At 47.7% G+C, this 23984-nt stretch overlaps 1 protein-coding gene across 1 annotated transcript in view; it reads right to left on the bottom strand.

Moving 5' to 3' along the window:
• The window catches only part of LOC137424913 (A disintegrin and metalloproteinase with thrombospondin motifs 9), a 218665-nt gene that overhangs the window by 14457 nt on the left and 180224 nt on the right, over positions 1 to 23984 (bottom strand). The window contains exons 21-27 of the mRNA XM_078776082.1: positions 23154 to 23318; positions 22818 to 22982; positions 21987 to 22106; positions 21766 to 21861; positions 10950 to 11117; positions 10357 to 10599; positions 467 to 628 (exon numbers count right to left, since the gene is read on the bottom strand). Of these exons, the coding sequence (XP_078632208.1) occupies positions 467 to 628; positions 10357 to 10599; positions 10950 to 11117; positions 21766 to 21861; positions 21987 to 22106; positions 22818 to 22982; positions 23154 to 23318 (1119 nt within the window). The remainder of the gene's footprint in view (positions 1 to 466; positions 629 to 10356; positions 10600 to 10949; positions 11118 to 21765; positions 21862 to 21986; positions 22107 to 22817; positions 22983 to 23153; positions 23319 to 23984) is intronic.

Here is a 23984-nt window from a genome sequence, read left to right as displayed (position 1 = left end):
ACAGCAAAGAACTCGTTCATAATGTTTGTCAGATTAGTTGAACCAGACATCCTTGTATGAATGCAGCAATCGGTGAAATATTTAGCACAAAAGCTGATAATATAATGTAATTGCATTCAGTGATGGAGAAGTCTGTACTCTGTGCCAAAATTTCAAACTAGAACAAGCAATCAAAGATTGCATAACCTCGCCCAGACTTGTATCGTATGGTTTTATAGCAAGTACGGTATTTTATAGACATACTCACATTCGAATTGTACATACTCTCTGGAGGTACTCAGTTGAAAAAAAGAGAATGTGTACTACTGGCTATCACTAAGTGGTGTTTGTGGCCTACGTCAGCACATTCTGTGTGGATAAACAGACAGACAAATAGACCCAAATGCAATGCCTTCTCCTTGGGCGAGGAACTGCCTTTAGAGGCCATTGTGACTCTCTGTTTGGCGAGGGTAATGTAATAACTAACCTCACTCCATGAACCGTAGTTCCAGTGGGGACATGGGCCTGCCTGGCAGATACGAATCTCCTCTGGTTGCTCAGCCTCGGGACAGTGGTGGGCAACCTGGCCGGCCTTGTCCTGGCAAACAACTACACGTTGTTGGAACCCTCCCACGCAGGTGCTCGAGCACTGTAAGGCAACATGAAACACATGCGCACACATAGCACACGGTTGTCAGCTTAACGTGCCTCACACTTCACACATGCAACACAAACCACATGTAAAGGACATTGCATTCAGTAATGATTCTGATCCGATCTTCAATGACCTTCTTGACCACTGTGGCTGCTCGATTAACTTTCCGTATTTCACAGTGGTGTTCATGTTATACATTGTTTAAACTTTAATGTCTAAATATTTATACTTAAGGCTTCTCGGTTTCCTTCAGCATGATATTCTTATCGGACAGAGCTGCAGTGACCTCTGTTTTTAAAGTAGAGGTCATGGTGTTTCCTTGACCACATGTGACTGAGATGATCATCAATGTTGCTGGCACATTCTACAGCTACTTTCAGTTGTGCTCATTAAAACGTTCTTCCGGTAGTAATTTGTTTTCAGAGCTTGATCTTGAGCTGCAGTGACAAGGCCCTCTGTTTCACTTTGAAGCCTGTACTTCACAACCAAATGTGTGTCGCTATCAGTTTGGCGATCGAAGGTATGATTGACATGCCAAGGCAACTTCCCGTGCAGCAGATTTTCTCGGCTGTCCATTATGCTTTTACTTTGTCTATTTTTATTGCTACAGTCATGTGAAAAAGTAAGTACACCCCATGTAAAGTTTTGACTTTTTCAACATACAGCTATTTGATCTTCATTTCAACAATATTGATAGATAAAGGTGATATAATATAACAAATATCATGAAGCATTTACATTTTGTAGTCCATTGTATAATTTAAATAAACATAAATGCAAATTTCACATGTGGAAAAAGTAAGTACGCCCCTGAAGGAACTGCGCTCCAACGCGAGTCGAAAGAATTGACGCAACCAAAGACGGAATTCGTCCGAGTTGCTTTATTGAAACAAAACAGCTCAGGTATTCTCACAAGCCCGTTTATCGGGCAGCAATATATATACACATTTATGTCGGGAAGTTTGCCCGGCAAAAGCTATACCGGGCATGCCCGGGTGTTAAGGGCGAGCCTTGGAAAGGCGAGTCCGGACCTGCCCGGGCGTGTTTGGCTGCGGCCTGGCAAGTCGAGGCTGGGCGTGCCCGGGCGCTCTGGACGAGCACTGGAAAGGCGATAGCGGGCATGCCCGGACGCTCTGGGCGAGCCCTGGAAAGGCGAGAGCGGGCATGCCCGGGAAAGACGAGACCGGGCGTGCCCGGGAGGTTCGGGCGTGCCCGGGAACAGTGAGTCCGGGCATGCCCGGGAGAGGCGCGTCTGGCCGTGTTCTGGCCGGTGCAAGGCGATTGTGTGCATCCAGCGGTAACCGCTACACACGCCCCTCCAGAATCGACCTGCACCGGCAGGGTCAATTTAAGGGGGGTCCGGATGACCCGGCCGAAGCGACCCCTGGAGGGTCGTGGGGAGGGGTCCGATGTGGTGGTGGGTGGTCGAGCGGGGGGAACTGTGGACGGGGGGCGGCCTCGCCGCGGAGGAAGGGCCAACCGTGGTGGTCGGTCGACGTCCATGTGCGCCGGTTTGAGGCGGTCCACAGAAATCCGGTCCGGCCGGCCGCCGAAGTCGACGATGAAAGACTTGTCGCCCCGTCGCAGGACCCGGAAGGGCCCGTCGTACGGTGGCCGGAGTGGCCCCCGGTGCGCGTCATGACGCACAAAGACGTACTCCGCTGTGCGAAGCGCCGGGGGGACGTAGGACTGGGGGCCACCGTGGCGGGACGTCGGCACGGGGGCAAATCGTCGGGCGGCCTCCTGGAGGTCCGAGCGCTGGCGAGCGGCGGACCAGGGACTGGTAGCGTCGGGCACGAATTCGCCCGGGACGCGGAGCGGCTGGCCGTAGACGAGCTCGGCGGCGGACGCCTGGAGGTCTTCCTTGGGGGCCGTGCGAAGGCCCAAAAGGACCCACGGCAGCCGGTCGGCCCAACCGTCGTCTTGAAGGCCGGCCATGAGTGCGGCCTTCATGGAGCGGTGAAACCGCTCACACAACCCGTTGGCTTGGGGGTGGTAGGCCGTGGTGCGGTGCAGCGTGACCCCCAACGAACGGGCGACCGCGCCCCAAAGCTCAGACGTGAACTGTGGGCCGCGGTCGGACGAGATGTCCGCTGGTGCACCGAAGCGCGTGACCCAGGTGGCGATGAACGCCTGCACCACGTCGGCGGTGGTGGTGGAGGTGAGGGGCACGGCCTCCGGCCACCTGGTGGTCCTGTCCACCATGGTGAGCAGGTGGGTGAACCCCCGCGAGGGGGGCAGGGGACCCACCAGGTCCACGTGGACGTGGTCGAAACGCCGTTCAGGCACGGCGAAAGGTGCCAGCGGGGCCTGGGTGTGGCGGTGGACCTTGACCCGCTGGCAGGCCGTGCAGGCGTTGGCCCAGTCGCGGATGTTTTGTCGAAGGCCGTGCCAGACGAAATGCGCCGACACCAGCTTCTGAGAAGCTTTCCGGCCCGGGTGAGAAAGGCTGTGGATGGAGGCGAAGATGCGGCGCTGCCAGGAAACGGCCACGATGGGGCGAGGCTGGCCCTGGGAGACGTCGCAGAGCAGGACGGTGCCCGCGAAGGGAATGTCGGCCAGGCGGAGGCCCGTGTCCGCCGCACGGAGTGCCTGCACCGAGGCGTCGGTGATCTGGTCGGCCGCCATGAGCGTGAAGTCCACGCCGAGGTGGACCGCGTTCGCGCTGGCCCGAGAAAGACAGTCGGCCACGGCGTTGTCTTTGCCGGCGACGTGCCGGATGTCCGTGGTGAACTCCGACACGGCGGAGAGGTGGCGCTGCTGGCGGGCCGACCACGGCTCCGTGACCTTAGCCATTGCGTAGACCAACGGCTTGTGGTCGACGAAAGCCGTGAACGGGCGGCCCTCCAGGAGGTGTCGGAAATGGCGAACGGCCAGGAATAGCCCGAGCAGCTCGCGGTCGAACGTGCTGTAGTTTAACTCGTTCGGCCGGAGTTGCCGGCTGAAAAAAGCGAGTGGCTGCCAAACCCCGTCCACCCATTGCTCATGGACAGCGCCCACCGCGTAGTTGGAGGCGTCCGTAGTGAGGGCGATGGGCGCGTTGAGCACCGGGTGAGCCAGCAGCGTTGCGTCGGCGAGGGCCCGTTTGGCGCTGGCGAAGGCCGCGTCCATGGCCACGGACCAAACAATGTCATGCTTGGCCGGCTTGCCCCGGAGGGCCTCATAAAGGGGCCGCATGAGCTGAGCAGCACGGGGCACGAATCGGTGATAAAAATTCACCATGCCGAGGAACTCTTGGAGGGCCTTGATGGAACGGGGACGCGGGAACGTGGTGATGGCCTCGACCTTGGTCGGCAGCGGCACGGCCCCAGGTCTTGGTGATGCGGTGGCCCAAAAAGTCAACGGTCGTCGCGCCGAAGTGGCATTTGACCGGGTTGACAATTAAGCCGTGCTCGCTGAGGCGACCGAACAGTGTTCGGAGGTGGAGGAGGTGCTCGGTGCGGGACGTGCTGGCGACGAGGATATCGTCCAGATAGACGAAAAGAAACGGCAGGTCGCGCAGCACGCCGTCCATCAAGCGCTGGAAAGCCTGGGCCGCGTTCTTGAGGCCAAACGGCAGCCGCAAAAATTCGAACAGGCCGAACGGCGTGATGACGGCTGTCTTCGGGACGTCGGCCGCCCGGACAGGTACCTGGTGGTAGCCCCGTATCAGGTCAATTTTCGAAAAGATGACCCGTCCCGCCAAACGGGCAGAAAAGTCCTGAATATGCGGGATCGGGTACCTGTCGGGGGTGGTAGCGTCGTTGAGACGGCGGTAGTCGCCACACGGGCGCCATCCACCCCCCGGCTTTGGCACGATGTGCAGTGGCGAGGCCCACACGCTATCGGAGCGCCGCACGATGCCGAGGTGCTCCAACGCGTCGAACTCGGCCTTCGCCACGGCGAGCTTGGCCGGGTCGAGGCGGCGGGCCCTGGCGTAGACCGGCGGGCCCGTAGTGGGTATGTGGTGCTCGATCCCGTGCCGCACCGCGACAGCCGAAAACGTCGGCCGCGTGAGGGCCGGGAATTCCGCGAGCAGGCGAGCGAACTCGTTCGCTGCCGGGAGGGCGCACGCCAGTTCGGTCGGCGCGGAGCTGCTCATTGTGCATGCCAGGGAGCTGAAGGTCTCGGCGTGGACAAGGCGACGTCGTTTGACGTCGACCAGCAGCCCGTGCGCGCAGAGGAAGTCGGCGCCCAGCAAAGCCACGGGGATGCTGGCGGTAACAAAAGTCCATTGAAAACGCTGGCTGCCGAAGCAGAGGGTGACGACGCGTGGGCCGAAAGTGCGTATGGCCGAGCCATTAGCAGCGACCAAAGAGGGGCCGCAAACGGCGTCCCGCCTGTCCTGCTCGGAGGCGGGTATGATGCTCAGTTGGGCGCCAGTGTCACACAGGAAACGCCGCCCAGACGCTTTGTCCCGAATAAACAGCAAGTTGCACGAGTGGCCGGCGCTCATGGCTGGGAATGAACGCCGGCCCGGCCGTTTCCCGACCTGCCGAAAGTGCACGGGGGCCGGCACGTCCGAGCCTTGTGTCCGAACCTGGCGTGGTAATAACACCACGCCCGGTCAGGTGGAGGCCCCGGCCGTCGTGTCGGAAGTGGGCGGTGCGGCGTGGCGGCCGCCAGTTGCACCGGCAGTTCGGCCTCCAACCGCGCAGGGCGCTCGGGCGTCGTGGGCGTCGCCTTGGACGGCGGCGGGCTCCAGGTAACCGCGCCGATGTGCTGGCCCGCCGAGGAGATCTTATCGGCTTCCCTGGCGAGGGCGCGGGAATCCGTGATCAACGTGCCAGCCAGGGCGAGGCGTACCGGGTGAGGCAGCTGGCGAAGGAACAGCTCGCGGAACAGAAAATCCGGAGAGTGCTCACCGAGCAACGAGAGCATATAGTCCATGCGCTCGGACGGGCGCGTGTCGCCGAGCTCGGGCAGAGCGAGCAGGCGCCGTGCGCGTGCTGCCGGTGAGAGGGCGAAAGCGTCGAGGAGGAGTGTCTTCAGCGCGTCGTATTTGTCAGCAGCCGGCGGGTGCTCGAGGAGGCTCAAGGCGCGGGCCGCGATGGCGGAACCGAGCGCCGCCACAACATGGTGGAAGCGGGTGTCGTCCGCGGTGATGCCTCGCAGGGCGAACTGGGAGTCCGCTTGGGCGAACCAAACAGCCGCGTGAGCCTCCCAGAAGGTAGGCAGTTTAAGCGTCACTGCCGTGTCCATGTCGGTAGGTCACCAATGAAGGAACTGCGCTCCAACGCGAGTCGAAAGAATTGACGCGACCAAAGACGGAATTCGTCCGAGTTGCTTTATTGAAACAAAACAGCTCAGGTATTCTCACAAGCCCGTTTATCGGGCAGCAATATATATACACATTTATGTCGGGAAGTTTGCCCGGCAAAAGCTATACCGGGCATGCCCAGGTGTCAAGGGCGAGCCTTGGAAAGGCGAGTCCGGACCTGCCCGGGCGTGTTTGGCTGCGGCCTGGCAAGTCGAGGCTGGGCATGCCCGGGCGCTCTGGATGAGCACTGGAAAGGCGATAGCGGGCATGCCCGGACGCTCTGGGCGAGCCCTTGAAAGGCGATAGCGGGCATGCCCGGACGCTCTGGGCGAGCCCTGGAAAGGCGATAGCGGGCATGCCCGGACGCTCTGGGCGAGCCCTGGAAAGGCGATAGCGGGCATGCCCGGACGCTCTGGGCGAGCCCTGGAAAGGCGAGAGCGGGCATGCCCGGGAAAGACGAGACCGGGCGTGCCCGGGAGGTTCGGGCGTGCCCGGGAACAGTGAGTCCGGGCATGCCCGGGAGAGGCGCGTCTGGCCGTGTTCTGGCCGGTGCAAGGCGATTGTGTGCATCCAGCGGTAACCGCTACACCCCCACATTTATCACTACTTTAAATACCTAAAATTAGAATCAGGTGCACCAGCTCAGGTGCAAATGATTAGAACGTCGTTAGAGAGGATCTTGGAGGAACCTGTCTTATTTAAACCTCAGACATTTAGTTTGGTTTGCTCTTTGTTGTTGAAGTGTGCGGGGTCACCATGCCTAGATCAAAAGAGCTCTCTGAGGCCTTCAGAAAGAAGGTTATAGATGCCAACGAGTCTGGGAAGGGATTTAAAAAGATCTCCAAACAATTTGAAATCAATCATTCGACTGTTCGGAAGATCATCTACAAGTGGAGAAGATTCCAAACAACTGCCAACTTGTTCAGGCCAGGCCGCCCCAGCAAGTTCAGCCCGAGAGCAGACCGCAAGATGCTGAAAGAAGTCTCAAAGAACCCCAGAATGTCATCACGGGACCTACAGGTAGCTCTTGCCACTGTTGATGTCAAAGTGCACGAGTCTACCATTAGAAAGAGGCTGCACAAATTTGTTCTACATGGGAGGTGTGCCAGGAGGAAACCTTTGCTGTCCAGAAAGAACATCAGGGCAAGACTAAAGTTTGCCAATGAACACCAAGGCAAAGACCAGCACTTCTGGAACAATGTGCTCTGGACAGATGAGTCAAAGGTAGAGCTATTTGGCCACAGTACCAGAAGACATGTTTGGCGAAAACCAAAGACAGCATTTGACCACAAGAACCTGATACCAACTGTAAAGCATGGTGGTGGAAATATTATGGTTTGGGTCAGCTTTGCTGCATCAGGGCCTGTGCAGCTCACCATCATATAATCCACTATGAATTCTTCATTGTACCAGAGGGTGCTTGAGGATAATGTGAGGCCATCTGTCGGAAAGTTGAAGCTCAACCGAAGGTGGACCTTGCAACATGACAATGACCCTAAACATACCAGTAACTCCACCAAGGAATGGCTGAAAAGAAAGAAATGGAGGGTTCTGGAATGGCCAAGTCAAAGCCCGGATCTAAATCCCATCGAGATGTTGTGGGGGGATTTGAAACGAGCTGTGCATGCAAGAAACCCCTCAAACATCGCACAGCTGAAAGAATTCTGCATGGAGGAGTGGGAAAAAATTTCTCCCAGTCGATGTCAGAGACTGGTAGACAGTTATAAGAAATGCCTACTTGAGGTTGTTTCTGCCAAAGGGGGCAATACCACCTATAAGAGCCAAGGGTGGACTTACTTTTTCCACATGCGAAATTTGCATTTATGTTTATTTAAATTATACAATGGACTACAAAATGTAAATGTTTCATGATATTTGTTATATTATATCACCTTTATCTATCAATATTGTTGAAATGAAGATAAAATAGCAGTAAGTTGAAATATGTTGAAAAAGTCAAAACTTTACATGGGGTGTACTTACTTTTTCACGTGACTGTATTACTATTATTATTATCATTATTATTAATGTCTTATGCCAAGATGGTGTAGAGACAGCCAACGACCTGTCGTAAACGTTTTCATTGGTCAGATTTCACCTTGGACAGGTTTCTGCTGAGTCGAGGCTCATATAAGACCTAACACATAGAACATATAATAAAGGGAGCAGGAGACAAAAGGGGGAGAGAGAGATGGAAGCACAGCAACAGTAGAGAACAGGGACATCAGCATTTACAAAACAGACCTTGGTAAATTTTGATTGGTTGTTCATGTAATTCCTTATGACCTCATATGATTATCCCATTGTTAAATCTGATGATGTTACATTGCTTTGTAATGAAATTATAATTCAGTGATGATATCCAAAAGCATTAACAAACTAGAACGGCACTCGGTAGAGTGCATACCTCCGCCAGGCTGAACAGTTTACGTTTTGTATCCCACTGATAGGCCGGATCTGGATTCGGACCTGAAACACAATCTAATCGGCTGGTTATTGTCACCTAACCAACTCATCCACCAAGTTTTGTCATAACTCGTGCATAAGGTTTTAAAATATCATGTTATATATCGCATTTCGCCCGATCTATCAATGGTGAAGAATTGCTAAAAAAATTAAATAATTCTCGTATCCGAATCCATATTCAGATCTTCACCAAAATCTAATCTATTCGTCCTTGTCACACACACAACCTGTCCAACAAGTTTCGTCCAAATCCGTCCATAACTTTGAAAGATATCCTGCTATGTATCGTTTTTGGCCCTATCTCCCAATGGTGAAGAATCACTTAAAAATTTATAGTATCCGGATCCGAAGCCGGATCTTCACCAAAATCTAATCATTTCGTCCTTGTCACATACGCTACATCTCTGCCAAATTTCGTCCGAATCCGTCTACAACGTTTTGAGATATCGTGTTCACAGACATACAGACAAACAAACAAACAGACAGGGGTGAAAACATAACCTCCATCCACCTTTGGTGGCGGAGGTAACAACAACAAAAAGCAATAAAGTGATAAAATTATAGGAAAAGTTTACAAAGGTTTTCTGATTGGTTGTTGCCATTCAGATTGAACAGTGATGAACAATTTTATTCTCGGTAATTGGGTATATTTTATTTTGTGACCCATTTATTGGAAAAGCATCGGCCTACCCTCCAATGCTGGAACACTATGTTTGGATAGTGTAAGTGCACCTTGCTGTTGCTACATATCCCTGCCATCTTTCAAGCTCTGACATGGATCATTGGTCAATAGTGGGTGATGGGGTGCCACAGCCCCATTCAACACTTGGACATTGTAGAGATACTTTGTAATCATAGTTCGAAGGAATGTGGAATTTGGCCAATGCCAAGGTCCTTGCTTGCAAGCTGACAGATAATACTCTCCAAATGTCCATCAGCAATCAATACTGGCAGATGTATTCTCATAAGAATATTAATATTCATAAGAATATTGAGAATAAGAAATATTAAGAGAATAATAATTATAATAATTACAATAATAATAATTATTATTATTGAGAGATTATTATTATTATTATTATTATTAATTAATTATTATTAATTATTATTATAAGATATTGATTATTATTATTGATTATATTAGAGATTATTGTTATTAAGATTATATTAATTATTATTATTATTATCATTAGTGAGAATATTCATAAGAATATTAATATTCATAAGGATATTGAGAATAAGAAGTATTAAGAGAATAATAATTATAATAATTACAATAATAATAATAATTATTATTGAGAGATTATTATAATTATTAATTAATTATTATTATAATTATTATTATTATTAGATATTGATTATTATTATTATTGATTATATTAGAGATTATTATTATAAAGATTATATTAATTATTATTATTATTATTATTATTATTGAGAATATTCATAAGAATATTAATATTCATAAGGATATTGAGAATAAGAAGTATTAAGAGAATAATAATTATAATAATTACAATAATAATTATTATTATTATTGAGAGATTAGTATAATTATTAATTAATTATTATTAATTATTATTATAATTATTATTAGATAATGATTATTATTATTATTGATTATATTAGAGATTCTTATTATTAAGATTATATTTATTATTATTATTATTATTATTGAGAATAATTATTGAGAATATTCATGAGAATATTAATATTCATAAGACTATTGAGAATATTCTCAGCTTAACATTCCATCCAAAGAACGGTACACTCATTGATGCAATGCCCCGCTTATGAGCCACCAGTTCAACAGTTCATAGTTGGGTTTAGAGTCAAACCCAGACAAGACAAATGAAAGGCAAATTCACAACCTCTGTGCCATCCTGTTGGACTTGCACGAGGAGTTCCAACGTCAAGAAAAAGGCAAAATTTGAGTTTAGATACTTCTTATTTAATTCAAAATGAAATTGTTAATCCCACCGCTCGAAATAAAAAGTCAAAGGTTGCTCTTACTTACCGCCCCCCAGGGCCCGGTTCTCCACTGCCTAAAGCCTGGTCCGTCAGGCTCTCCTTCACCTCCAGAATCGAGGGGTGGTTGTGCAAAGTCATGGTGCGGTGACGTGCAAGGAGGATCCGAGCAGTCACGAGAGCGAACTGGCTTGTCCTCCCTGGAACACTCACTTTCGTCCAGTGGGTGATGTGTCGGGCCAAGGCATTGCACCTGGCGGGTAACCTGTCCTTGCCCACAGCTGGCTGAGCACTGGAGAACAAGTGGTTGAAAGAGGAGGATACAGTGTCATGGTATATTGGTCATCCATACATTAGCTCAAAGCTTTCTGGTTCTCCACGATAACTCCGAACAGCTGTGAGCGTAAAGTCTCAACTTAGGAATGTGATGATTCTTCTTTTATAATGCAATTGCACAGGTATTTCCCAGCATTCTTTTTCACTGTAAAAGGACTTTTCGCCACAACATCATTCATTTTCATTGACGGCAAAAGTTTTTCGTTCTTTTTCGTGCTTTTCAACAAAAGGGTTGCCAATTTGGGGATAATAACATTTCTTGAACTTGATAAATGGTACAGGCATAACCACGTGATATCATCTCACCGGAGACCATTCTCCAGCTTGCCAGCGACCACACGGAGCCACCATGCAGACCTCCGTCTCAGCCGGTCGCTGCATGTGAGCACACTGGGCCTCACTGGCTACACCACCACGTGGATCACGGCAGCTTACGTAGCGCTTGCGGGACCCTTGGCCACAGCTTGCCGAACACTTACGTGAACACACAAACAAAGAGATGTCCACACTCAAAGCATCATTACAAAAATTTGTAACGTTACCGTTACAGTGTATTTGTAGGTCGGATTATGTGTCTGTGATGTTGTCCTTGTATTGAATATCTGGATTGTCTTTTGCGTTTCTCCATATTACATCCGCCGCCAAAGGTGGACGGATGTTGTGTTTTCACCCCTGTCTGTCTGATTGTCTGTCTGTGAACAGTATATCTCAAAAGGTTGTGGACGGATTTGGCCGAAATTTGGTGGAGAGGTAGTGTATGTGACAAGGACTAAATGATTACATTTTGGTGAAGATCCGGATCCGGATACTAGACTTGTTTAATTTTTACCCTCGCCAGGGGAGAGGGTATTGCATTTGGGTCCGTTTGTCTGTTTGTCCGCACAAACGTGATTATGCTTTTGTCTGCAACCGTTGGTCCGATTGCCAAGAGATTTTCACCATAGGAGCGCCTCTTCCTGTATAATTTTTAATGATGATTATGATGTCATATTTAACATGATAGAGCACCATCTTGGAAAAACCGAAAAACTTTGCAGCTCTATATCTCCGAAACCGCTCCATGCCAAAAATTGAAATATGGCTCGTTGTCAAGTACTCCCCATGGGGAACAACATATATATATTATGTCATCGGTGCCTTCATTATGACGTCATAATTAGACAAGTCGAACGCTTCTGATCAGCTTAAAATTTTTTGAGCATGATCTACACAAAAATTGTACGGGAGAATTAAATTGATGACGTCAACGGTCACGTGGTTTGGCAGCCATATTGGATTGAACATAAATCTACATTAATAAACCACACAAACACAGCACCTAATAAACACCACCAAAATAGACCACACAAACCCATCCTGGCGAGGGTCTGCAATCTGTGATTGCTCTTTCTTGTTTTTTAAAGTGATTCTTCACCATCGAGAGATGTTGCTAAAAGCTATATATAGCATGATATTTCAAAAAGTTGTGGATGAGTTATGACAAAACTAGGTGGATGAGTTGGTTAGGTTACAAGAACAAGCCAATTCGATTTGGGTTCAGGTCTGAATCCAGATCAGTGGGTACAAAACAAAAACTGTTCATCCTGGTGGAGGTATGCACTCTACCGAGTGCCATCCAAATTTGCTTTTGTCTTTTCATTAATATAGTTAGTAAAAACACATCAAAGTTTGTTGTTCCATTTGATCACTCTACTTTCTGTACCTGATATTCTACCTCAATGCCAGGTTCTATCTTATTCTGGCCTCTGATAATTTTACAGCTATTTTTTTGCCACTCCTTGTTTTTAGCAAGCATACCTTGGATTGTGTCAGAGTTTTGGGATGATGATGTAACATGTGCATGGTGGTCCAAACGGCTTTTCCCTACATTGTTGAAGTCTTCGTTGATTTACTCGATCTTGTGTAGCTCGTGTTCAAGCACTCAAGATGGAGACTCATGTGGAGTGAACATGTGTTGTGAGATTGTAAAAGAAATAGCAGAGAGACGGTGGGGGTAGAGTGAAGTCTTTGTTTTGCGGGATTTAAGGGAGAGTTTTTCGAGAGGCAAATGGGGGAAAGCAAAGGAGCCAAATAAACGTTAAACGGCTGTGCCAATAAGGCTGATTAATTCAACCGATTCTCTTGCCAGTTTTTAAAACTCGCTCCATGTGAGTCTTTGGAAGGGTTGGCCTGTTTGGCATTCTCATCTGAGCATGTAGCTCGTGATGCTGGGATTCCAGGTTCACCTACAATGTAAGCAAGTTTTTTACTTGTCCATTATCCCCTAATACAACAACAACAACATGCATTTTAAGGCCATTTTCCCTGCTAGAGTGGGGTTTAGCCTTGCGGTCCCCATGACTAGCTTTGCCATTTTGCCCTATTTTCTGCATCTCTCCTTGTTAACCCCCTTGCCTGCATTTCTTCTTCCACCATCTTTAGACAAGTCTTTCTCGGTCTTCCCCGTCCTCTACTTCCTTCTACATTCATTTCCATCACTCTTCTCAACCAGTCACTTTCATCCTTCCTCAACACATGACCAAACCATCTCAACCTGTTCCTCTTCACAGCATCAATCACAGGCTCTATTCCCATCATCTTTCGCAATTCATCATTTGTCTTCCTCTCTCTCAACGATACTCCGCACATCCACCGAACCATTCGCATTTCCACCCTTTCCAGCCTTCGTTGCTGCTCTACGTTCATTACCCATGTCTCGCTCCCATAAATCATAACACTTCTCACACATGCAGCATACACCTTTCCCTTCAGCTTCAACGACACTCCTCTCCTCAACAGCACGCCACTCAGTTCCTGAAACTTCTTCCATGCACATCTCACTCTTGCAACCGTTGCCGAGTCTGATCCACCTTCTCCATTCAGCATGTCTCTGAGGTAGCAAAATGTTTTCACACCTTCCAGCTTCACGCCGTCTCCAAGATCCAACTCAACATTTCCCCCATCTGCAGCTCCCTCTGTGCACACCTTACATTTGAATGTAGCTGCCACGCTGGTTAATGACCCTCAGACCACTACATTTTTGATGAACCCACTCAGCGCACATTGTACATTGAAGGGAGTTCACTCCGACACCCTTCCTGCACACAGCACATGGCCACTTCCAAGTTCTTTCCACCTCACCACATGCTTTACCGCTTGCCATCACATTCGTCTTTCCTATAATCACCTTCAGACCTTTTGTCTCCATACATTCCTTCCACTTGTTCATCTTTTCCTTCAGTCCATCCATACTTTCCGCAATCAACACCAGATCATCTGCATACAACAACTCCCACGGTAAACCCTCCTTTACATTCTGAGCCTGCACCTCCATCACAGCTACAAATAGTAGTGGACTTAGTACCGAACCCTGATGCACTCCCACCTTCACCTCAAACTCACCACTGTTCCCATCCTTCGTCCTTACAGCTGTGCGCGCTCTTTTGTACATTGCCATCACTACTCTGATCAACCATTCCTCCACTCCTAACTTCCTCAATGCCCATGTCACTACTTCGCGTGGAACCCAATCGAATGCTTTCTCCAGATCAACAAACCCAAGAAACAACTTCTTCCTCTTCTCCATGTACTTCTCCTGCAACTGCCTCACAATAAAGAGCGCGTCTGTCGTTCCTCTTCCTGACATAAATCCAAACTGCATTTCCTCGATCTTCACCTTCTTCCTTATCCTCCTCTCCAACACCCTTTCCAATACCTTCATTCTATGCTCCAATAACTTTATCGCTCAGTACGAGCCACACTCCAGAGGGTCACCTTTCCCCTTGTATAGAGGGACGAGGGTACACAGTTCCCAATCCACTGGAATGCGGCCTTCTTTCACCACCAGATTACAGATCTCTGTCATTCTCTTCACACCCCAACTTCCTGCTGCCTTCAACATATCTCCCACAACTCCCGTCGGCCCTCCCGCTTTTCTACTCTTCATTGCTTTTATCGCTTCCTCAACTCCCTTCTCAGTTATCTTCTCTGCCGGTCCTAAAACTGGGTTACTCTCTATGTTGCCATCCCATTCATTCTCTGTATTCAACAGCATTTCCATATATCTTTTCCATCTTCCTTTAATTCCATCTGGGTCCACAACGATTTGTCCCACTTCATCCTTCAAGCAACTCACCCCCATCACATCACACCTCTCTTTCGCTAACTGCTTTGCAATCCTGAATACCGCTCTCTGACCCTCTTCCGAATCCAAGCTTTCTCCGAATATTTTCCTACATGCCTCCTGTGCCTTTGCTACCTCTTTTTTTGCAGCCTTCTTGGCTGCCTTATAACTTTCATGCTCTGCTTTTTCTGCTCCCGTACCCTTCGCCTTCTGCCACTCCTTGAACTTCTTCCTCTTCTCGTCAATCCTCTTTCCAACTTCCTCATCCCACCACCATGTTTCCGAGTGCCTCGGTGGTCCTTTTGTCCATCCACATACCTCACCAACGGCTCCCAACAGACTATCTTTCATTGACATCCAACCACGTTCAAGCTCAACCACATCATCCTCTACCCTACTCAGCCTCTCTTTTAATGCCTACCTTACTGTCACCTCTTTCAAACTCCACATCTTCATTCTCGGTTGGTACTTCACCCGCCGAGCTCTCCTCGCACCTTTCACCCTTATGTCGCAGACAACCAAGTGGTGCTGTGAAACAGCCTCCTCCCCCGGGATCACCTCTGTGTCCCGGAGGTGCCCCCTATCTCGCCTACGCACCATCAGGTAGTCAACGGTTGTCGTCGACCCACCTGACGTGTATGTAACAAGCTTATTATCCTCTTTCTGGAACTGAGCATTACAAATCAACAAATCAGCTCCATCAGCAAACTCCAAAATCCTTTCACCTTCTCCATTTCTCACACCATGTCCGTAACCCCCATGAACTCCCTCAAAACCATCCATACTCCTTCCCACATGTCCATTTAGGTCTCCTCCGACCACAGCACTTTCCTCATCTTTCCCGTTTTCCATCAGCTTCTCTATCGCACACCAGAACTTGGCCTTCTCTTCATCGCTCCGACCAACCTGCGGAGCATATCCCGAGATGACGTTCACCAAGAGCTTTCTAATCATCATTTTCACCATCATCAACCTTTCACTCACTCTAGTCACACTCACCACACTGTCTACAAACTCCTCAGAAAACAGGACACCAACACCATTCACGCCCTCCGGGCACCCTTGCCACATAAACTTGTATTTCTGTCCCTGCCTACCCTTCACCATTCTCACACCACTTCCCTTCCATCTCGTCTCTTGCACACAACATATGTCCACTCTTCTTCTGATCAATACTTCCACCACTTCTCCTGATCTCCCTGTCATTGTCCCTACATTCCATGTCCCAAACCTCAGAAACCGATCTCCACTTCGGGCTGTACCCTGCCCATATGTAGTTGTAATTGTCATGGTTCTCTTTTTGAGGCAATATTTTTATAGCCGGATGCCCTTCCTGACGCCAACCCTCTTAGTCGCCTCTTACGACACGCAGGGATACGGTGTACCTATTCTAACCAGGGTACACACCGGGGGCCATTATCCCCTAATATTTTTGTAATTCATGGAAAAGTACACTGATGTCTCTAAAACGATTTACATTGTCCTACATGTCATATATGAGTCTGTGCAAGCTCTTCTGGCCCTGTATGAAGAAAAAGGAGATCCAAACATTTTTAAGCAATATGGTTTATTACCTCCCCCACCAAAGGTGAATGGAGGTTATGTTTTCACCCCTGTCTGTCTGTGTTATCCGTTTGTTTGTGAACAAAATATCTCAAAACGTTGTTGACAGATTCGGACTAAAATTGGCAGAGAGGTCGCGTATGTGACAAGGATGAAATTACTAGATGTTGGTGAAGATCCGGATCCGGCCAGTAGAATTTTTAAGTGATTCTTCACCATTGAGTGATATGGCCAACCAGGCGGAGGTTTGCTATCTACTGAGTGCCGCTCTAGTTGTGCTTTTGTTTCCAGGTGAAACCTTGGCAGATTACATTCTATCAAAGACATTCGATCACTGTGCGATCTGGTCGGCATTATGAGGGTGCGATGGATATATTGTTGCAGCGCAAAACTAGATCCAGATGCATTGCTGCAGGGTGGCAAATGAAGGATACAGAAGGAACTGTTAGGATCAGAAAGTGTCAGGCCATGAGGGTGAAGGTCAGCATTAAGAAGCACTCATTGGGAAAACATGGATTTTTTTGGATGGATGGGGTGAAAGGCGTATTTGGGTGAAAGGCCAACTTGAGGATTTAAGTAAAAATAACAAAGAGGTGAGTAGGAGATATAAAGGGGAACCAGTATATCAAAGGCACCTGTCTAGTTTCTGGCCAAGAGCGATATATCATCGCTGTATATTGATTGGTTTGATCTTGAGGAGAGTGTAGTTAGTATGATAAATTAAACAGGTGTGTATTGACGAAACAGTTGGGACGAGCTGCTATGGGATGAGTTACTGTGCAGATTCTTCTTCTTTTTCTTACCCCCCTCCCCCCGCCCCCCCCCTGTTTTTCATGTCCGAAAACTTTAAAATTAACGCTCTCATCAAGCGTTGTTCTGATTGACACGAAAGTTTCACTAAGTGATTGGCTCGACCTCTAGAATTATTTACTGCTAAATGTGATGGCATAGGTCACGTGGTATGGGCACCATCTTGGAAAAAACCTTCAACTTTACCCCTCTATATCTCTGAAAGGGCTCCATGGATTAAAATTGAATCATGGCTCATTCTAAAGAACTCTGCATTGGGCCCAAAAAATATGTCCATCGAGATAATCAAAAGTGCTAACGTTATGAGGTATGATATTTTTTGTGCATGATCTAAGGAAATATAAATTCAGAAACCAATTTTTTTTGAGGTCATAGGTCACGTACTTTGGCCGCCACATTGTTTTCGTGAAAAACGCTAAAAAACCCTTTTCTCCACTCCAGAGTCATAAACCTTTAAAACCTACCTCCTCCCTCATTTGTGATCATATCGAGTGGAAACTTCACAATTATGTTCCCCATCTCTGGAAGCTAAAATGGTCTTTCAACATTTGCGATAAGTCACATGGGTTCGCAGTCATGGATAATTGAATGGAAATGTTGAATTTTTTCTTTATCTCTTGAACCGCTTGAAAGTAATGTAGTTGTCGTCAAGGGGAATAAGTGTTAAAAACTTCAACATGATTGGTTGTACGGTCTGGAAGGTAGAAGTTGTTATTGTGTGAAGAAGAAGAAACTCTACATTTTATCTTCTCCAGACATGTGAATTTTCAGTGTATCTTTTTTTATGGTGAAAGCAGGGTTGTATCAAAGCGTGGTTGTATCAAAGCGTGGTTGTATCAAAGCGTGGTTGTATCAAAGCGTGGTTGTATCAAAGCATGGTTGTATCAAAGCGTGGTTGTATCAAAGCATAGTTGTATCAAAGTGTGGTTGTATCAAAGCGTGGTTGTATCCAAGCAGGGTTGTATCAAAGCGTGGTTGTATCAAAGCGGGGTTGTATCAAAGCGGGGTTGTATCAAAGCGTGGTTGTATCCAAGCGGGGTTGTATCAAAGCGGGGTTGTATCAAAGCGGGGTTGTATCAAAGCGTGGTTGTATCAAAGCGTGGTTGTATCCAAGCAGGGTTGTATCAAAGCGGGGTTGTATCAAAGCGGGGTTGTATCAAAGCGGGGTTGTATCAAAGCGTGGTTGTATCCAAGCAGGGTTGTATCAAAGCGGGGTTGTATCAAAGCGGGGTTGTATCAAAGCGGGGTTGTATCAAAGCGGGGTTGTATCAAAGCGGGGTTGTATCAAAGTGGGGTTGTATCAAAGCAGGGTTGTATCAAAGCAGGGTTGTATCAAAGCAGGGTTGTATCAAAGCGGGGTTGTATCAAAGCGGGGTTGTATCAAAGCGGGGTTGTATCAAAGCGGGGTTGTATCAAAGCGGGGTTGTATCAAAGCAGGGTTGTATCAAAGCAGGGTTGTATCAAAGCAGGGCTGTATCAAAGCGGGGTTGTATCAAAGCGGGGTTGTATCAAAGCGGGGTTGTATCAAAGCGGGGTTGTATCAAAGCGTGGTTGTATCAAAGCGTGGTTGTATCAAAGCATGGTTGTATCAAAGCGTGGTTGTATCAAAGCAGGGTTGTATCAAAGCGTGGTTGTATCAAAGCGTGGTTGTATCAAAGCGGGGTTGTATCAAAGCGGGGTGGTATCAAAGCGGGGTTGTATCAAAGCGGGGTTGTATCAAAGCGGGGTTGTATCAAAGCGTGGTTGTATCAAAGCATGGTTGTATCAAAGCGTGGTTGTATCAAAGCATGGTTGTATCAAAGCGTGGTTGTATCAAAGCGTGGTTGTATCCAAGCAGGGTTGTATCAAAGCGGGGTTGTATCAAAGCGTGGTTGTATCAAAGCGGGGTTGTATCAAAGCGGGGTTGTATCAAAGCGGGGTTGTATCAAAGCGGGGTTGTATCAAAGCGGGGTTGTATCAAAGCGTGGTTGTATCAAAGCGTGGTTGTATCAAAGCGTGGTTGTATCAAAGCGGGGTTGTATCAAAGCGTGGTTGTATCAAAGCGGGGTTGTATCAAAGCGGGGTGGTATCAAAGCGGGGTTGTATCAAAGCGTGGTTGTATCAAACCGGGGTTGTATCAAAGCTGGGTTGTATCAAAGCGGGGTTGTATCAAAGGGGGGTTGTATCAAAGCGGGGTTGTATCAAAGCGGGGTTGTATCAAAGCGGGGTTGTATCAAAGCAGGGTTGTATCAAAGCGGGGTTGTATAAAAGTGGGGTTGTATCAAAGCGGGGTTGTATCAAAGCGGGGTTGTATCAAAGCGGGGTTGTATCAAAGCGGGGTTGTATCAAAGCATGGTTGTATCAAAGCGTGGTTGTATCAAAGCGTGGTTGTATCAAAGCGTGGTTGTATCAAAGTGGGGTTGTATCAAAGCGTGGTTGTATCAAAGCGGGGTTGTATCAAAGCGGGGTGGTATCAAAGCGGGGTTGTATCAAAGCGGGGTTGTATCAAAGTGGGGTTGTATCAAAGCGGGGTTGTATCAAAGCAGGGTTGTATCAAAGCGGGGTTGTATCAAAGCAGGGTTGTATCAAAGCGGGGTTGTATCAAAGCGGGGTTGCATCAAAGCGGGGTTGTATCAAAGAGGGGTTGCATCAAAGCGGGGTTGTATCAAAGCGGGGTTGAATCAAAGCGGGGTTGTATCAAAGCAGGGTTGTATCAAAGTGGGGTTGTATCAAAGCATGGTTGTATCAAAGTAGGGTTGTATCAAAGTGGGGTTGTATCAAAGTGGAGGTGTATCAAAGCGGGGTTGTATCAAAGCAGGGTTGTATCAAAGCGAGAAGGTGGAGGAAACCGGTCATCACTGCCAGCAATTATAAAGTGGCAGTTCTAGTTAATATTATTATGCTTTGCCTGATATGGCAAGCACTTTGTGGGCGTCTTTTAAAAAGTGGATGATATTGCTTGCTTTGTGTGGTACAAAGAAGTTTGTTTAAGGTTGCCAGGTATCCCTCAAAGACATCTCCAGTGACTGACCAACTCAAATTTTTTGGTGTGACCTCAGGCTGAATTAAAGGTTACTTGTATATGATTAAATACAAGGGAAGGACGGGAACAGTGGTGAGTTTGAGGTGAAGGTGGGAGTGCATCAGGGGTCGGTACTAAGTCCACTACTATTTGTAGCTGTGATGGAGGTGCTGGCTCAGAACGTAAAGGAGGGTTTACCCTGGGAGTTGTTGTATGCAGATGATCTGGTGTTGATTGCGGAAAGTATGGATGGACTGAAGGAAAAGATGAACACGTGGAAGGAATGTATGGAGACAAAAGGTCTGAAGGTGAATATCGGAAAGACGAAGGTGATGGCAAGTGGTAAAGCATGTGGTGAGGTGGAAAGAACTGGGAAGTGGCCCTGTGCTGTGTGTAGGAAGGGTGTCGGAGTGAACTCCATTCAGTGTACAATGTGCGCTGAGTGGGTTCATCAAAAATGTAGTGGTCTGAGAGGGTCATTAACCAGTGTGGCAGCTACATTCAAATGTAAGGTGTGCACAGAGGGAGCTGCAGATGGAGGAAATGTTGAGTTGGATCTTGGAGACGGTGTGAAGCTGGAAGGTGTGAAAACATTTTGCTACCTCGGAGACATGCTGAATGGAGAAGGTGGATCAGACTCGGCAACGGTTGCTCGAGTGAGATATGCATGGAAGAAGTTTCGGGAATTGAGTGGCGTGCTGATGATGAGGGGAGTGTCGTTGAAGCTGAAGGGAAAGGTGTATGCTGCATGTGTGAGAAGTGTTATGATTTATGGGAGCGAGACATGGGTAATGAACGTAGAGCAGCAACGAAGGTTGGAAAGGGTGGAAATGCGAATGGTTCGACGGATGTGCGGAGTATCGTTGAGAGAGAGGAAGACAAATGATGAATTGCGAAAGATGATGGGAATAGAGCCTGTGATTGATGCTGTGAAGAGGAACAGGTTGAGATGGTTTGGTCATGTGTTGAGGAAGGATGAAAGTGACTGGTTGAGAAGAGTGATGGGAATGAATGTAGAAGGAAGTAGAAGACGGGGAAGACCGAGAAAGACTTGGCTAAAGATGGTGGAAGAAGAAATGCGGGCAAGGGGGTTAACAAGGAGAGATGCAGAAAATAGGGCAAAATGGAGAAGATTGTCATGGGGCCCGCAAGGCTAACCCCCGCTCTAGCAGGGAAAATGGCCTTTTAAAATGCATGTTGTTGTTGTTGTTGTTGTTGTTGTATATGATTAAATAAAGATCTTTTTGTGTCCGATGTCATGCAATGTGCTGCTCTTCATCTGAATGGAGCCCTACCAGTATGAATTTCAAGGTCTGGTACATTTGTAAAACAATTTCAGATTCGTGAAAGTCAGAGTATTTAGCCAACACTACCCTCCATACAACTATCCCAGCCGTAAAGAAAGGCAAGAAATGTAGTGGATATGTGTAATTATCGTGCTGTGATATTACACTTGTGATATTACACATACAACTACCTTTCAATGTACAGGCATTTTTCTGTATCTAAGTGACTTTTTGTATGATATCAATGAATTATGGTTAACCAACCTCGAGATATGATGATCAACAGTGGTGTCTGAAATAAGGAGGAGACAATGGCTCTGCTTCGTTACGGTGAACTGCAGCAAAAAGGTAAATGCTCACCTGAGTCCAAGACCCAAAGCGCCACTGTGTTTGCTGCGGCTCTGTGCCTGAAGTAATGCCATTGCTGACCGAAGCACATGGGTTGATTTGGCAGTTCTGATAAAATATGGTTCAAGGACATGTCAACAACAAGTTCATGAAACAATAATTTAAAAGAAGGATATTGACACAGAATTAATACGAGAGGGCAACAGGGGCTACTTCCACAATAAGGACAATACCTGCGTGTCAGTGGGATGGGTGGCGGCATTGCAGTGGTCATCATGAAGCTCCTGGCTGTAGCCTCCAGCAAAGCATCGCACGGCTCTCACATTGTAGCCGTGTCCACAAGTAACTGAGCACTGCACATAATAGAAACGAAGGAATGTCTAGGTGCTACAAACACACAGGCAGCAGACGACACTCCAATGAAGGTTCTGGAATTCATTTTTCCCACATTTTCAGCTACAAGCCACCCTGAGCGCTAATCAAGACTGCAGCTTAGACGACAGAATTATGTTCTTGCCTCTATTCCTTCAAGACGCTAATGCCCATCGCTACCTCATGGTGTCTCCCATCCCCACACCCGAGGTGTTCTCCATTTTCTGACCCCAGAGCCCTTTCCCTCTCTGCACTTCCCTTTACAAAATTTAGTGCAGTGGCACAGTGGTGCACATGAATTTAGTGCAGTGGTGCATTCCCCTCTGCCCCCTGACAGTCAATAGTTAAGCCATTATGTCATTTATCCCTTCCATATATCTCAACTTGGAGTAAAAAGAAGAAGAAGAGGTGTGTAGACCTTGTTTCAAAGAATTATCAATCTTATATCAGAGCATCCTCACATTGCATTACTTTTCTAGCCTCGTTAATTCCAGAACGTTTCTAGCCACCTCGTTAAAAATATGTGTGACTGCATAATCACATCTTTTAAATGTTACACGATTGGTCATTATCTATGTTGCACTGTTCAGTCACTTGCAAGTTGTTTGTCCATTATGGGGTTGAGGTGAGCTTTCAAGATCCACCAGGCAATACCGGATGACGATCTAAAGAAAGTGAAGAAAGGTACTCACCTCTCCCCAAGACCCAACCTGCCATAAAGCACAGTCAGGGAGTTTGCATGGCCGTGTGGACTCAGGGCGAGTGTCATAATCACACATTGTGTCTCTCCAAGTCTCATCACCAAGACGACATGAAACACCCCGTCGCTGCAAACCTCTGCCACAGGTCACCATACACTGGAAATGCAAGAGAGCACAAAGTGTGACCAGGTAATACAAGCTATACGAAGATCTTTGAAATGCATTTTTCCCAATAAAAATCAAAAGAATGGTGCATCTCTTTATTTATGTGTCAGGTGCAGAAAAAGATAAATAAACAGCGAGAAAACTTAGTCAGTTTGGCCAAACCTCAGACCAACTGCTGATGACCCACTCTGGACAGGGCCCCTGTCCGCATGTCTCCACATTGAGTTGATGCTGTGAGCCACACTCATTGTCAGCAACACGCTGTCCAGAACTGTCCACACATGCTGTATCGCGTGAGCGACTTCCTCCACCACAGTTCCGTGAGCACTGTGGGCCACAAAAACAATAATATTGCAACTTTGCAAGATCAGCTCCTCTTATATGTGCACTTCAACATTTCTGTGCAAACTGTGGTCAGTAAAGTGCATTTAGGACTTCTCCTCCTGTTCTTTCATCCCAATGTTGCATCCACTTGTTGTCCTATTGCATCACTGTGAGTGCATTGCCTTCTATGGTGTCAGCTCACTCTTCCATGGGCTTAAATTTTGCATACAAAAATAAATACACTGATTTGTTCACCAGCATACTGTAGCGACCCATGGGTCCCCCAAAGCTCGAGACCAGCAACAGAATCTCCCGGCCCAAGCCGGTGACGTAACCGGCGGCCAAACCGCGGCGCCGAGGTTATAATCCTTTGCACCTGTCGGTCACATGACCACCAAAGCGTGCCTCGCCTGAGAGGCGGGGCTTTGGTTCTGATGTATGCTTTTTGGTTTGGATATATATGCGAACCCGATAAACGGGCTTTCAGAGTTCCCGAGATGATTATACAAGAAACATCTTCTCGGACGAGTTTGTGTCTTGTCCGTCACTTCGTCCGTCTCAAGCAGGAGCGCTGCTCCTTCACTGGTGACCCCGAGTTTAAGACACGCGATGGACACGGCAGTGTCCCTCAAACTGCCCACTTTCTGGGAAGCACATGCCGCCGTCTGG

The sequence above is a fragment of the Myxine glutinosa genome, chromosome 4 (assembly GCF_964187855.1).
Source record: "Myxine glutinosa chromosome 4, kmMyxGlut1.1, whole genome shotgun sequence".
Taxonomy (NCBI): domain Eukaryota; kingdom Metazoa; phylum Chordata; class Myxini; order Myxiniformes; family Myxinidae; genus Myxine; species Myxine glutinosa.
The sequence above is the reverse complement of the archived record's forward strand: the minus strand, read 5'-3'. Positions and strand labels throughout refer to the sequence as shown.